The 14,483-nt window shown below is 50.1% G+C and overlaps 1 protein-coding gene across 4 annotated transcripts in view; it reads left to right on the top strand.

Annotated features, from left to right (window-relative positions):
• Positions 1-907: 907 nt before the first annotated feature.
• TTC39A (tetratricopeptide repeat domain 39A) overlaps positions 908-14,483 on the top strand; it is a 54,663-nt gene continuing 41,087 nt past the window's right edge. For 2 of the 4 annotated variants that reach the window (XM_042951208.1, XM_042951207.1), the window contains exon 1: positions 908-1,353. In XM_042951208.1, coding sequence (XP_042807142.1) covers positions 1,076-1,353 — 278 coding nt within the window. In that variant the 5' untranslated portion in view covers positions 908-1,075. Of the gene's footprint in view, positions 1,354-1,495; positions 1,811-14,068; positions 14,194-14,483 lie in introns of those variants that run through there. The other 2 variants (XM_042951209.1, XM_042951215.1) reach the window with 2 other exon arrangements.

Below are 14,483 nucleotides of genomic sequence, written 5' to 3'. Positions count from 1 at the left end.
CGTGCAACCACAGGTGGGGTTGGGGGGCCAGCAGCAGATAAAGCAGACAGACCTGGATGTAAGACCTAGCTCCACAGCTTAGTTTCAGGGAAGTCCATTTTCCCCTCTGAGCCCCAGTTTAATCAACTGATGGGAGTAAGTATTTAATAAGATGAAATTAAATGAGAACTTGTGTAAAAACACCTGGCTTAGGGCTTGGCACATTAGAGAAGGGCTCAGACTTGTCAGAATCAGTCACCATTTAGTAGATACATGATTTGTGTTGCACAAGTGCCTGCAATACAAACCCAGGCCAAAGGGAGACAGAAATGGTCCCTCAGCCACCCTGCCCCATCCTGTTTTCAACCTCCATCCTCTCACAGGAAAGTCTCCAGGGACCTTTGAATCCATCCTTCATGCTGGACTTATAGTGATCCTCCTCAAGACACCCTGCTCCTAGTCCTTAGCTGAGTCTCCTGTGGAAGCCTGCTGGACTGCACTGTCAGGGGCTCACCTTGCTCCAGAGCAGATTCATCTACTGGATAAAGGGAAAATTTTGCAGGCCCCTCGCTGGCGCAGTACAGCATGCCACTTTTGATCCCAGAGTGATGAGTTCAAGCCCCACTTTGGGTGTAGAGCTTACTTTAAAAAATAAAGTGAAAATTTTAAATGCGCATAACCAAAGACAAAATACGCGGTTTCAAAGAAAGTTTGTACTGGAGACAGGCTGTGGCTCCTTCTCTTTCCCACACCTCCCACGGGGGCTCTGGGAAGCAGAAGTCTGTGCACAGCCTCCTGTCCCAGTGCCTTGCTTGCCAGCAGCCTCCACTCCCAGGCCAGGCAGCTCCTACCTCCCTCCCTGCTCCCCTACCTGCCACTCCTACAGTCCCAACCCGCCCACCCCATTCACGTAGAGCCCTGGCAATGCAGACTTCTGTACTTAAGCAGAAGGGAAAGGCGTTGGTGACATCATCGCCCCTCGGTTCAGTGGACTGGCTTTAGACTGGGATTGGAGAGGTCTGGTGTATATTATGTTCTAGTGCTGTCACTGGCCCTCTATGTGGCCCTGGGCCTCAGTTTCTCCTTGTGACTAACGATGGGTCTCGACGGCTCTGGACGAGAGTGGGCTTGCCCTGGGACCCCAGGTCCGCTCAGGGAACACCGACGTCCTTGCGGGACTGGGAGGCGCTGGGCCGCGGCGGGGAGGAGCCGCCGGTCCGGCCCCGCCCGCCGGGTCCAGGTGCCGCCGCTGGAGCTGCCGCTACCGCCCACGCCGCCACGAGGGGCCGCCCGCGCCGCGGTCCGAATCCGGCCCGCGTCCATGGCCTTTCTGACCGCCTGGAAGGGGGCGGCCTCTGGGAAGAACGACCGCAGGTAGTAGGCAGGGGCGGGGACTCGGCGGGAGGCGCGCCTGGGACAGAGGGGCGGCGGGCGGCAGCCGACGGGAGGGACGGCTGTGGGGGTACAACTGGAGACCGCAACGCGCTGGCTGCTGGGCGCGGGGTAACGGCCGGAGGGCCAGGGAGGGGCAGCCCAGCGCCTCTCACACCCTCACGTGCCCGCTGCTCGCGTGTCGTGGCCCCCAGCCGGGCTGGGGCTGAACCGGGGGACTGGTGATGCGCCCCCACCCCCCACCCCGGCCGCACCCGAGCCCCGCTTCCGGTGCCGCAGTCTGCGCGCCACCTGCGAGGGTGCTCAGGTGGGCTGGCCCTCGGGCGGGCTGGGAGTCAGGTTTGGGCTGCCGAGTCTCCCCTCAGAGGTACGGTTCACGCACCTGGTCCTCCAGAGCGTTGCGAGAGGGGAGCCGTGGGCACCCTGTGTGTCCCGACAGGTGAGAGCAGGCACAGCATCCACCCCCACCCTGAGTTGTTCCTATCTAGGGGCAGCAGTGTCGGGGGAAATCTTGGGTGCCAGTGCTGGTCAATGGTGGAATTAGGTGCCCCCACAGCTCCTCCAAGGTCAGCCCTTCGGGGATGTGTCATTGTTTCCTGTGTGTCACCTCCACTTACCTAGCTGTCCCCACCTCCTGGATGAGTTGGTGTCTCCAGATGTGTTCCCTTAAGAAAGAGGAGAGGGGACAGTCCTCTCTTTTCTGAGCTTTGACACCCCCTCCCCCCAATTTCTTCCCTTTGCATACTTAAAGTTCACCCTCCTACTCCCTGGAGAAGAGCAATCCAGCTGCCCTCCCAGTGCCTCCATCTGACTGTCCTATGAGAACCTCAAACTCTGCAAGCCCCAAATCACACTTCACATCTTCACCCCTAAACCTGTTCCTCTTCCCATCTCAGTGAATGGCATAGTCATCCACCCAGTTGCCCAAGCCCGGAACCTGGAAGTCATCCCTTTCACCTCCCTCCCTCATCTCCACCCCAGTGTCCAAGTCCTGTTGATTTTCTCTCTGGTGTCTCTCAAAGCTATTCATTCCCCTTTGGACTATTGCAACATCCCCTAACTTTCCCAGTTCCTCCAGTCTTCTTTCCATGCACCCTTCAGACTGAACTTTTCTAAAGCACAGACAGACCATGTCATTTTTCTAAACTTCCATGGCTCTCTATCACTTAGAGGTTAAAGTTCAAGGCTCTTAAGAGAGGTGGTGACCTGCCTAGGCCCGTAACTCCCCAGTGCTCACTCTGGTCCAGCAACACTGACTGCACTGTTCCAGGCTTCTCCAGGTTGCCTCTGCCTGGAATGCCATCCTCCGCTCCTGACATTCAGCCCATTAGGACTCAACTTAGGGTGACCTCTTTTAGAGAGCCTTTCTGACCCCAATCTTGAGTCAGACTCAGAGGCTTTCAGCTTCTATGCTTCCTTCTCATGGTTCTCATTCAGTTCTCTCATTCTCCTTTAACAAACAACTTTGAGCATGTATCATGCTCTGGGCATTGTACTAGGTGCTGTGGATATGGCATTACTACAGAGACACAGCTCCTTGATCTCAGGAGACCATGTTCTAGTGGAAAAGACAAGTAACCAAATAAACAAGCAAATAAACAATGTTGTATAAAGCTTAAAATAGGGCCATGTGATGGACAATAAAATATATCATTTCCAGAGCATTCCCAGCAGTGAGGGTAGCTCATGTCAAAGTGTGATTTGTGTCTGGGGAGCAGAAAGGGAGTCCTTGAGGATCAGTGTCTGATCGGATCCAGGAGGCAGGCTGCTCCAGAACAAGGCAAGGAGTTTGGATTTCATTGTGTGTTGGGAAGCCACTAGAGGGCATCAGGGAGAGGATTTATATATTTAAAGATGACCCTGCTCCATGCTGACAGTGCAGAACTGGGTTGGGATTCTCTCTCTCTTCCTCTCTTTCTGCCCCTCCCTCGCTTACTCGTGCTCGCTCTCTCTCTCTCTCTCTCTCTCTCTCTCAAAATAAATAAAAGAAAGAAAAAAAAAAGGTAACCCTGCTACCCCAGGGAGAAAGGATTTGTTGAGGGACAGACCATTTCAACACTGAGTCCGTGTCATCCTTTTCTGTCTCCCCGGTACATATGGACAGAAGACAGGGTCTTAGAGTGTGCTTCAGTTTTGATGAGGACATGAGGGAATAATTTCCAAGGACAGTGAGATCTCCTGGTTGGGATAGGGAACAATGGCTATGTCCAGATGAATTTCTTGCCCAAAGCTTGCCCTGCCTGTGAGAATCGGGTTCTGCTCTGTCCTGTAGGCACCAGGAACCTTCTGAGTTTCAAATGTGTGCATGCTGCTGATGTCACAGTGTGGAGGGAGGTAGGGAGACCAGAGGGGAGGCTGGCATGATGACCCAGGGTGGATTCTGGGGTGCGGATTAGGAGAATGCAGGGTGGTGAGGGGAAAGAAGCTAAGGAGGAAGAACTGCTAAGTGGTGAATAGACAGACTGGGAGGTAACACTCAGAATCACTAATGATGGGAGGGGGAAGGGAGACTGGCCAAGTAGAGGCCTCTGCATCCCTCCTTGGGCCTGGGTGAGGGAGTATATAGGAGGGCCTGAACACATGTGCCTTTATACTTCAGGTGGAACTTGCTGGACACAAATATCCAGAGAATACTCCTAGTTGTCCCCACAAAGTCTCATACCTGAGGCACAAGACCAGGTTTCCATTCTCCCAGCTGTGACTTCCCTACCCTCACTCCTCATCCACCACTCTGTCTGGTCTCCCACAGCCTGGCCAAAGGGTGAAGAGGTTGGAGGGTGCCCAGCCCCTAGGCTGCCACTTACTAGCTCTATGGCCTTGATTCAATTACTTGGTCTGTGCCTACTTAAGTTTACTCACCTATAAAATCATAGCTACTCACTGAGTGGTGGGAAGACCTAATGAAGTCCCATTGGTTAAAGACCTAACAGACAGCCACTGGGGCATATTTGGTGTTCGGTAAATGTGAGTTCACTTCCTTCTTAGCCTTCGTATGAGGGAACTAGGGAACAGAGGAGATTCTGAAAGGTTTGGTAGCCAATGGTAGGATTCCAGGCACTAGAATTGGGTAGCCAGGAAGTGTTAGGAAAGAGAAATGGTGCCCATACATCTTACAGTGGGGACTGCCAACTGCTGGCACTACAAACAGGGCCCCTTCTTAGCCATACCAGTAACCTGCCACACTCAAGACTGCTCCTGTAGGAGGCAGCACTGGGAGCAAAGGGGAAAGTGTAGCAGGCAGATTGCTTTTGAGAGAGTGATTAAGTAGCAGCGTTGCTGTGGGAGGGAGGGGCCCCTCTGAGAATGGAGGGGCCCAGCCAAAGAGGCTGGGGCTTCCTGGGACTGCCATCAACAGAATTCCTGCTGTCAGTTTGAGCCCTGAGCTCCAGGAGCTGTCAGATGCCTCCAGGCAGGCAGTTTCGAATTTGGTGACTGGATTCTTGGAGCAGCTTTGGGGGCCCTTCCTCAGGACAGGATCTGGACTGGAGACCAGTGCTGAGTGTTCACCTCTACGATTCTCAGATTCTGTGAGTTAAGGCTCGGGTGATAATTCACAGGTGAACTGTGAGACTCAGGATTTAAAACTCCAGGGTTCTACACTATTGAAGTTTCTGGTCCCAAGGTTCCCACCTACCTTCTGTTGTCAAGGACAGCTGCACAGGGTGTGAGAGGGTTTGCAGCCCTCAAATCCTCAATCTCTGGTGAGGATACCATGGGAAACTCCAGGTAACCTTTGTCCCTTTTTATCAAGGATTCTGACTTAGGACATTTTTGGTCCTGTCTTGAGGTCAATTGGAAATAGATTATGTAGGTTGCAGTGTTAGCTCTGCCAGCATGCCAATTCCTGATTTATCTCCAAATCTGTGATTTGAGTTGCTTGTCCTTCTGAAAATTTCTGCTTCTCAATTCAGTTTCTCTCTGCGGTCAGCTCCATTCTCTTGTAAGTCATTCTCTTGTACTTCTCCATTCTGTGCAAGGCTTGGCTACCAGCAGCTTCCAAGCTTAAGGCTTGGGACAGTAAGACAAAGCAGTGAAAAGCACCCTGGAGCCACACAGGCTGATTTTGGATCCTGACTCTGGGACTTTCTGACAGTGTAACTTTGGGCAGGTTATTTAACTTCTCTGTATTTCACCTTCCTCATCTGTAAAACGAGGGTGATGTTAGGACTTGCGTCACAGGGTGGTTATGAGGATTGTGTGAATTAACTTATGTAAATAAAGCACTGAGAACAGTGCCTAACACATAGACAGTGTAACCAAGGAGTGTTACTGATTGTTGTCATTAGTCCCTCAGCTAGAAGGGGCTTCTCCACCAGTCTAGTTTGAAAAAGCTCAGGGAAATATCCAGTTGGCCATTCCTTCAACTAATCACTGTGCCCTGAGAGGTGGAATCAAATAAGAGGCTCTACCATTCGGCCAATGGGGCTAGAAAGGAGGGAAGGAGAAGTAGGTCCCTAAAAACAAGTTAGGGGGGCTCAGTGTTGTAAGGTAAATGTGGCCAGTGAGCAGGCCTTTAAAATAAAGTCATAGTTTCATGAAGTATCCAAAATATGATTTCCCTAGAGCACCCCTGCCCGTCGCTCTGAGAGTCTTCCAGCTCAGCCTAAGACAGCCTAAGAGCTGGGAACTAGTCCCTTGTAGCACCCTCTGGGGGCCTGTGCCACCCACCACTCTCCTGCAGTTGTGACTTTGCCAACCCCAGCCCCATTCTCAGCCTGACTACCACCACCACACTGGCCCAGGAGGGGTGGGGGGACTTAGAGAGCAATGGTCCCTGAGGCTCTTCACTGTATCACCCCATCCCAAGGGTGGGACACACCCTTCCCGATTCCTCTCCAGCTTGACCTAAAACCAGGCTGTAACTTTTTTTTTAATTTAAAATATATATATAATTTATTGTCAAGTTGGCTAACACACAGTGTGTACAGTGTGCTCTTGGTTCTGGGGGTAGATTCCCATGATTTATCACTTACATACAACACCCAGTGCTCATCCCAACAAGTGCCCTTCTCAATGCCCATCACCCATCCCATTTTCCCCTCTCCCCCACTGTCCCCCCATTAACCCTCAGTTTATTCTCTCTTTTTAAGAGTCTCTTATGGTTTGCCTCCCTCCCTTTCTGTTTGTAACTATTTTTTCCCCTTCCCTTCCTCCATGGTCTTCTGTTAAATTTCTCAAGTTCCACATATGAGTGAAAACATGATATCTGTCTTCCTCTGACTTATTTCACTTAGCATAATACCCTCCAGTTCCATCCACGTTGCTGCAAATGGCAGGATTTCATTCTTTCTCATTGCCAAGTAGTATTCCATTGTATATATAAGGCTGCAACTTTTTAAAGCACCTTACGGTGGGGCGGGGGTGTGTGGGGTGGGGTGGGCACCTGGGTGGCTCATTCGGTTAAGTGACCAACTCTTGATTTTGACCCAGGTCATGATTTCATGGTTCGTGAGATCAAGCCCTGCATCAGGCTCTGCACTGGGTATACAACCTGCTTAAGATTCTATCTCTATCCCTGTGTTCCTCTCTGACTCATGCATGCGTGCACGCTCTCTCTCTGTCTCTCTCAAAAAAAAAAAAAAAAAAAGAAACAAAAAAAAAAAAACACTTCAGGGAATCAGTAACAGAGGACTTTTATGATTCTGTGGCCCCTCATCAAGTCCCTCAACCATCCTGATAGGAGCCTGACTATAGAACTTCTACTTCTGTGATGGTGCAGTATATGTTTTCCCACATCTTCCTTCCCAGGAGAGAGGAGGAAATTTCTCTCTTAAGCCAAGATTCCCAGGCCTTCCTTTCCTTTCCCAATATCAGCCCTCTTCAGATGAACAGCAAAGAAGAAATCTATTGCTTTTAGGTAAAATCTTTCCCCCACCCTACTAAGTGGCTGGATTTGTCCCATGTCCCTCAGCAGGACAATTATATTAGGACTTATGACAGTGAGTGGGACATCAGGTGCCCCATCCAGGTAGCCCTGTGCTAGATGCTCCATACCTTTTGACTCCCTTTTTTCCTCATGGAATGAACTTTGTCCCTGCTCATTCCCTCCCACAGCCTCAGGTGTCCCTCTACTCCCTCGCAGAGTCTGCCCTGGCAAGACCCATCCCTGCAAGAATCCATCTCCAACTAATAAACACCCTCCCCCAGATAGAGTATCTAAGTCTCAGATTGAAGGTAACTCTGCTGCCTTTCCAAGTAGATGGATGGTTGGATACTTCCTTTATACGTAGGTGACTGAAGGGCACAAAAAAGCACTGTCCCTGAGCACAAGACAGGCCAGTCAAAGAAAGATGACCTCTCAGGGCACCTGGGGGGGTGGGGGGGACTCAGTTGGGTAAGCATTCCAAGCGTTCCTTGATTTTGGCTCAGAACTTGATCTCACAGTTGTGAGATTGAGCCCTGCACTGTTAGTGCAGAGCCTGCTTGGGATTCTCTCCCTCCCTGTCTCTCTGCCCCTCTCTGCTCACACATGGTCTCTCAAAATAAATAAATAAACTTAAAAAAAAAAAAAAGGGATGATCTTTCCACAGGCTCAGTGCCCAGCACTACCCTCTCCTTTCTCCCTCACTTACTACTGCTCCCTCCAACCACAGCTTCTCTCCCCTGCACCCTCTGAACTAGGCCCCTACCTCTACAACATCCCCATCCCCTGCCACCCTGCTGCCTCAGTGATCTGATAACAGCGAGATCTGTGCTTGGCTGTGCCCTGATTTGACATGCATCATCACCTTCCATTCACCTCAACTCTGACCAGGGAGGTCTTGTTGTCTGCAATTTTAATAGATGAGGAAATAGAGCCTCTGTGTGCTTTCTCAAATGCATACACACTGGGGTTTTTTTCTTTAGTACTAATTTTGTATTCTGCTTTTTAAATATTTTCCCACCTTCCAGAAAACATATTCAGGCAATAATTACTGAACATCTGTGTGCCAGGCACTGTTTTGGGCACTGGAAATATATTAGAGAACCAAAATGAAAAAAAGAAAAATACCAGCCCTGCCCTTGTGGAGTATAGAATTTAATGGGGAGAGACAGAAAATAAATGAATAAGCAAAATATTCAGGATGTCAGATAACAAGTGCTATGGAAAAAAGTATGCAGGGTAAAGGAATAGGGACCATGAGGGCAAAGGTTACATTAAATAGAATGGTCAGGGAAGGCCTCATGGAGAAGGTGACATTTGAGCTGAGATGTGAAGCAGGTGGGGGAGTAATTATATGAATATCTGCAGGAAGAGCAGAAGGAATAGCAAGTGCAAAGGGCCTGAGGTGAGAGCATGCCTGGCATATTTAGAAAAAAGCAAGGAGGCCAGAGTGGCTGAATATGAAGAGAGAGTAAAGGGAGATGATGTCAGAGAGAGATATGGGGGTGCAGGTCATTCAGGGCTTCGGGCCATGTGAAGACTTTAGCTTTTGCACTGAACACCATGGGGAGCCACTGCAGAGTTTTGAACAAACAAGTGACATGATCAGATCAAATGGGTCTGATGCTATGTGGAAAAGATAATATGCGGACCAGGGAAGGAGCAGAGAAACTACCTGGGAGACAATGTAGTAATCCAGACAAAGAAATTCTCTATAAATGGGGCACCTGGGTGGCTCAGCCAGTTGGGCATATGACTCTTGATTTCAGCTCAGGTCATGATCTCCTGGTTCGTGGGTTTGAGCCCCACAGGGCAGAGCCAGCTTGGGATTCTCTCTCTGCCCCTCCCCCATGTGTGCATGCTCTTTCCTCTCTCTCCCTCTCTCTTTCTCTCTCTTGCTCTCAAAAGTAAATAAACTTAAAAAAAAGGAAATTCTCTATAAACATAATTTAAATATCTGCAGAATATTTCACCCTACAAATTCACTATAATTCACTGAATTAATTCCTTATTGATCGGCATTTAGGTTATTTCCAGTTGTGTCCTTATTATAGAAAACACTATGATGAACATCTTTGTACCAGAAATCTTTATATCCATGACTATTTCTTAAGACATGTTTGTTGTCTGGAACACCTGGGTGGCTCAGTCAGTTGAACACTTGACTCTTGATTTTGGCTCAGGTCATGATCTCATTGTTCTTAGGATCTAGCCCCATGTCAGGCTCTGGGCCCAGGGTGGGGAGCCTGCTTGGGATTCTCTCCATCACTTTGCCCCTCCCCAGCTTTTGCATGCTCACACACTTTCTCTCTCTCTCTCTCTTTCAAAATAAACAAATTTTAAAATTTTTTTTAATGTTTATTTATTTTTGAGAGAGACAGAGACAGCACAAGCGGGGGATGGGCAGACAGAGAGGGAGACACAGAATCTGAAGCAGGCTCCAGGCTCAGAGCTGTCAGCACAGAGCCCGATGTGGGGCTCAAACTCACGAGCCATGAGATCATGACTTGAGCCTAAGTCAGACGCTTAACCAACTGAGCCACCCAGGCGCCCTTAAATAAATAAAATTCAAACAAACAAACAAAAAAGACACATTTGTTACCTAGGTGTTACTGTATCATCTTTCTAAGGTTTTCATTCAAAATTCCAGTTGCCCCAGGGGCGCCTGGGTGGCGCAGTCGGTTAAGCGTCCGACTTCAGCCAGGTCACGATCTCGCGGTCCGTGAGTTCGAGCCCCGCGTCAGGCTCTGGGCTGATGGCTCGGAGCCTGGAGCCTGTTTCAGATTCTGTGTCTCCCTCTCTCTCTGCCCCTCCCCCGTTCATGCTCTGTCTCTCTCTGTCCCAAAAAAAAAAAACAAAAAAAAAAAAAAACAAAAAAAAAAACGTTGACAAAATTCCAGTTGCCCTTCTGAAAGATGTTGCCAGTTTCTGCTCCCTTTGGCAGTGTGTGAGGTAGCACATTTGCCGTGAAGGTATGTAGTAAGCGTCCAATTGGATGTCCTTGTGGTCCTGGCCAGGCCTGTGTACACATCTTAGAAGAAATCCCTCTTCTCTGGACAGCCTTATATGGTTCCAAAGCTCTTTTGGGTCCATTTGCTCATTTCATGTTCACAGCAATCCTGTTATCCCTGCTTTATAGGGGAGGAAACTAAAACTCAAAGATCAATAATAAGGCCCTGTTCCAAGTGTTTTGTGTGTGTTACGTCATTCAGTCCTTGCAGCAGCCCATGAGGTTGGTGCTGTCATCATCCCCCTTTCAGGGCTGAAGTCACTGATCCAGGGTGTCAGAGCTGGGGTGCTCACCTGCTCTCTGAATCACTCCCTGCCCTGCCTCAAGCTCATACAGTCATTTTCTTGGGGCTGGACAGCTAGGACATGGTGGGGCCAGGAATCCAGCCAGATCTTCCTGGCTCTGCAGTCCAACTTCTAACCCCCGACAGGATGCCAGTCAATGCCTGAAACACCTCATTAGAGCTCTGCCTCCTTTTTTTTTTTTTTTAATCAAAACAGTTCTTGGTCCCTCATGAGTGACTCCTTCCTTAGATCCACTTTCAGCAGCTCCTGGAGACCAGACTTTGGTAGAAGAGCTCAGATCCCAGAACCAAGATCGTCAGAGCAAGGAAGGGCTTTGAGCTCCTGGTCCATCCTTCTCTCCCCTTTATATGGGGAGAAAAGGAACCTAAGGGCTAGAGTGGGGTAGTAACTTGCCCGAGGTTACTCCCAAGCTAGCGGGAGTCAGAGTTCATGGAGAGGGAGGAGGCTGGCCCAACACGTAGGCCTAGGTCCTCCCTAAGAGTCCCTGCCAAGGAATATTTCAGAACTGTGACTGTCACAGACCTGTTCAAGGGCCCTTTCTTGATGGGCCTGTTGATTGTGAATTATTAACCTGCCCAAGCCTGTAATCTGTTGGGTGGGGCCCATTCACTTTAAGAAAACCCGCTTTACAGTCACTAGCCCGCTGGGTTGGGGGGGTGTAGCTCTGAAGTCTCACTGGCTAGTTCTGGATTGGTAGAGACAGCTAGTGGACAGGTGCTTCATGCCAGGGAAAGGCCTGGAGGAAGGGACTGAGAAGGGGGGATGAAGGGGAAGGTGCCAAGGGTCAACCCAAGGAATGTTCAGTAAGCCTCACAGCATCCCTGAAAGGCTGGCACTGTTATCTCAGGTTTACAGATGGGGAGACTGAGGATCAGAGAGAGAGAGGCAGAGCAGATTTCACAACTTAAGCTGTTTCTACAACAATGGCATCACTGTTCACATGCTCACAGCCTTATTTCTATGATACCCCCTCCCATTTCCACATACTTTTCCTACAGGATAAAGAGTCAAGACCTGATTCCAAATCACACTTGGTCCAAGCCTCAGTTTTCTCATCTGTGGGATGGGAGATAAAGCCACTGTGGAGCTTTTTGGAGCATCCTGAGGAGGTCTCATGAAACAGATATTTATTGGGGCCCTTCTTAAGCTGAGAGATGGTTCTCAGGGCCTTCAGGTGTGGTGAGCCCAGTGATTTTTCTTGCACGTTAGGGAGAAAATAAGAGAGGAAGCAGGCCTGGCGGCTTGCATGCACAAAGCACTAGGAAACTCTCCCAGCAAGGAAGGAAGGGACCCAGGACTCAGGTTACTCTCCTGGTCCCCACAGCTTGGCTGTCAGCTCCAGGTGGGGATGGGCAGGTCACCTGGGTTGGGAGGCAGAAATAATGATGACTCCTAGGCTGCTCAGGCTTCCGGCTGGGCCCAGAGCTCCTGGGGGCTGGGAGCTGCCTGGGTGGAGCCCTCCTGAGGGGTGGGCCACTTTGCTGCTCTGACTCATGAGGTGAGTGGCTCTAGCATCACTGCCACTGTTGTGTGGGGACAGCTCCAGCTCCAAAGGCAGCATGGCTGCTTATCTTGCTGAGCTTCAGTTTTCATCTGTAAAAGGTTGAGAATAATGGCATCCACCTCACCATCACCACCATCAGAGCACTGCATGTAACTGTGTTACACATCAGGCACCGTGCTGGGGATTTTAGATACATGAATTCTTAATCCTCACAACCACCCTTTGACACAGGCAGTATTTCCATTTTACTGATGAGGAAACTGAAGCTCAGAGAGATGGTTAAAAGGATTAAATGAGATAATCCATGTTATACACTTAACATGTGTGTCATGTAATAAGCTTTTGGTGAACATCAGTCATTATTATAATTACCTCAGAGGGAAATGGTAAAGTGCTAGGCCTAGTGTTGGTATTTGGTGATTAATCAGACACTGATACAGAGATGTCCGACCAGACTCGACCCTCCAAAAGCTCCCAGTCTGATGGCAGAGACAGTCACATACAAACCTCACTCTACCACTCTCACACACAGATGGTGTCAGCCCAGGGTGATGAGGGCAGGTCAGAGGGGGTTGGGGCAGTGTGTGCCTAGGAAGCCCCTGACCCAGCTAGATGTAGTGCCTGAACTGAAACCTGCAGGGCCAGAAGTTTTGGCATATGTCAGGCCCTTAATAAATGTTGGTCAAATACAACAAAGATTTACCTGTAGCTAATGTAGCACAAAGCTTCAGAACCCCTCACTCGGCCCTTTCCAGGGCTCTCACAGGATCCTGGAAGTTGTATGTTGGTAAATTTGTATTCTTTTTTTTTTTTTTTTTTTTTTTTTTTAAAGAAGGCTTCCAATTGTAAGTTTCTGGATCTAACCCTGATTAAATGAATGAATAATAAGTAACAAGGGAGGAAGGTGTGTCCCAGGCAGAGGGAAGAGCGTGTACACGTGCCCAGAGACTTGAAAGGACATGATGTGTGATAGGGTGCCCCAGCCTCTTTACTGAGTCTCCTCTTCATGCACATTGCTGGTCTTCTCACAAGCTTCACAAACTCCAGCTGACATCTGTGTGCCTTTGCCCACCTCCCTGCTTTCACCCATGCTGTGCTTCCATCTGGTACACCCTTTCCACGACTTTATTGTGTATAAACAATATAAACTTGAAGGCTCAACTCTGTGCCCACCTTCTCCAAGAAACCCTCACCCCACCCCTCCAGTCTATGGATGTCATTATAGTCTGCTTCTTGTATTTAATTACCTTTTCTGTGCCTGTGCCTGAGAATCAGAGAGGTAGAATGATTCTTGAAAGTGAACATCTAGCCTCTGCTCACATATGGGCAGGATAAGAATTCACTACCTTTCCAGGAAGCCCGTCTAGATTTAACAGTAATCTCCTTAATCTCTCCCCTCTGCCGCAAGGCCCAATCTTCCTGGCTCTCCCTGAACCTAGTCTGAGCCATCTTCCTACTATGGCTGCTTCTACAGGCTCCTCCTGCTTCCTCTTCTGACATCCTGGAGCTAAGGGTTGATCCAGGGGCCTGGAGTCCCTCCTCCTCCTGTCCCCTGCCTTTGTGAAGGGACAGTTCTAATGGCAGCCACGTGCTCTGATGAGTCATGGTTAAGAGCATCTGGGGCCTGGAAGTCGTGGCTGGTTAACTCTTCATGGGCCAGTGGCTCTTTCTGTCAGAAGGCCAGGTGGGCTTCAACCTTGGCCCTAGACATATGCCTCAGGGCTAAGCACACAGAATTTGAGGAGTGTTATGGATGATCCCATATACGGGTTGGGGACCCAGAGGGGAGGGCACCAAGGGGGAAAAAAGGCAAGAGTGTGTCCACCTTGGAGTCAGGAGGGCCAGGCTCCAATCACAACTAGCCACTTATTAGGTGAATTGACTTGAGCAAGTCACATAAACTCTGTGCCTCAACTTCTGTCTGTAAAATGGCAGCTATAGGGACTATTTGAGAAGGCGAGTGTGAACTACTGACTAGTGAGTGTTAAACCACGCTATTTTCCATCTTCTTGTCCGCTGCCGCACGCACAGTCATGCAGCGGGCAAAAGGGAGTGCTAAAACCTAAGCCTGACTCCGGAGGCCGCGTGTTTCCTGGCGTGAATGCCCCCCACCAATGCAGTAGGATGACGAAGGGCTCAGGTGGGGGCCGCAGCGAGGCGGGAGCTGTGGGGGAGGGGAGAGCGGCCGGGAGGTGGACCTCGGGCCTACGAACTTTCTGGCCACAGATAGGTGGGGCTGTGTGAGGCAGGGGCGAGCTCCGGCCCCTGGGGCTGCGCACGGAGGGCACACGGCATGGGCCCGGCGGACCTGGGGTGCCCGGGCCTCTACCCTGTGAGAGCTGAGGGCGGGGGTCGCATTCCGAGGCCGCCCCCCGCCCAGCCCCACCGTCCAGTCGGCCACAGACGGGCGGCTGCCGTGGCCCCACTGCG

Source organism: Panthera leo, chromosome C1, assembly GCF_018350215.1.
Source record: "Panthera leo isolate Ple1 chromosome C1, P.leo_Ple1_pat1.1, whole genome shotgun sequence".
NCBI lineage: Eukaryota > Metazoa > Chordata > Mammalia > Carnivora > Felidae > Panthera > Panthera leo.
This window is presented reverse-complemented; position numbering and strand designations above follow the sequence as displayed.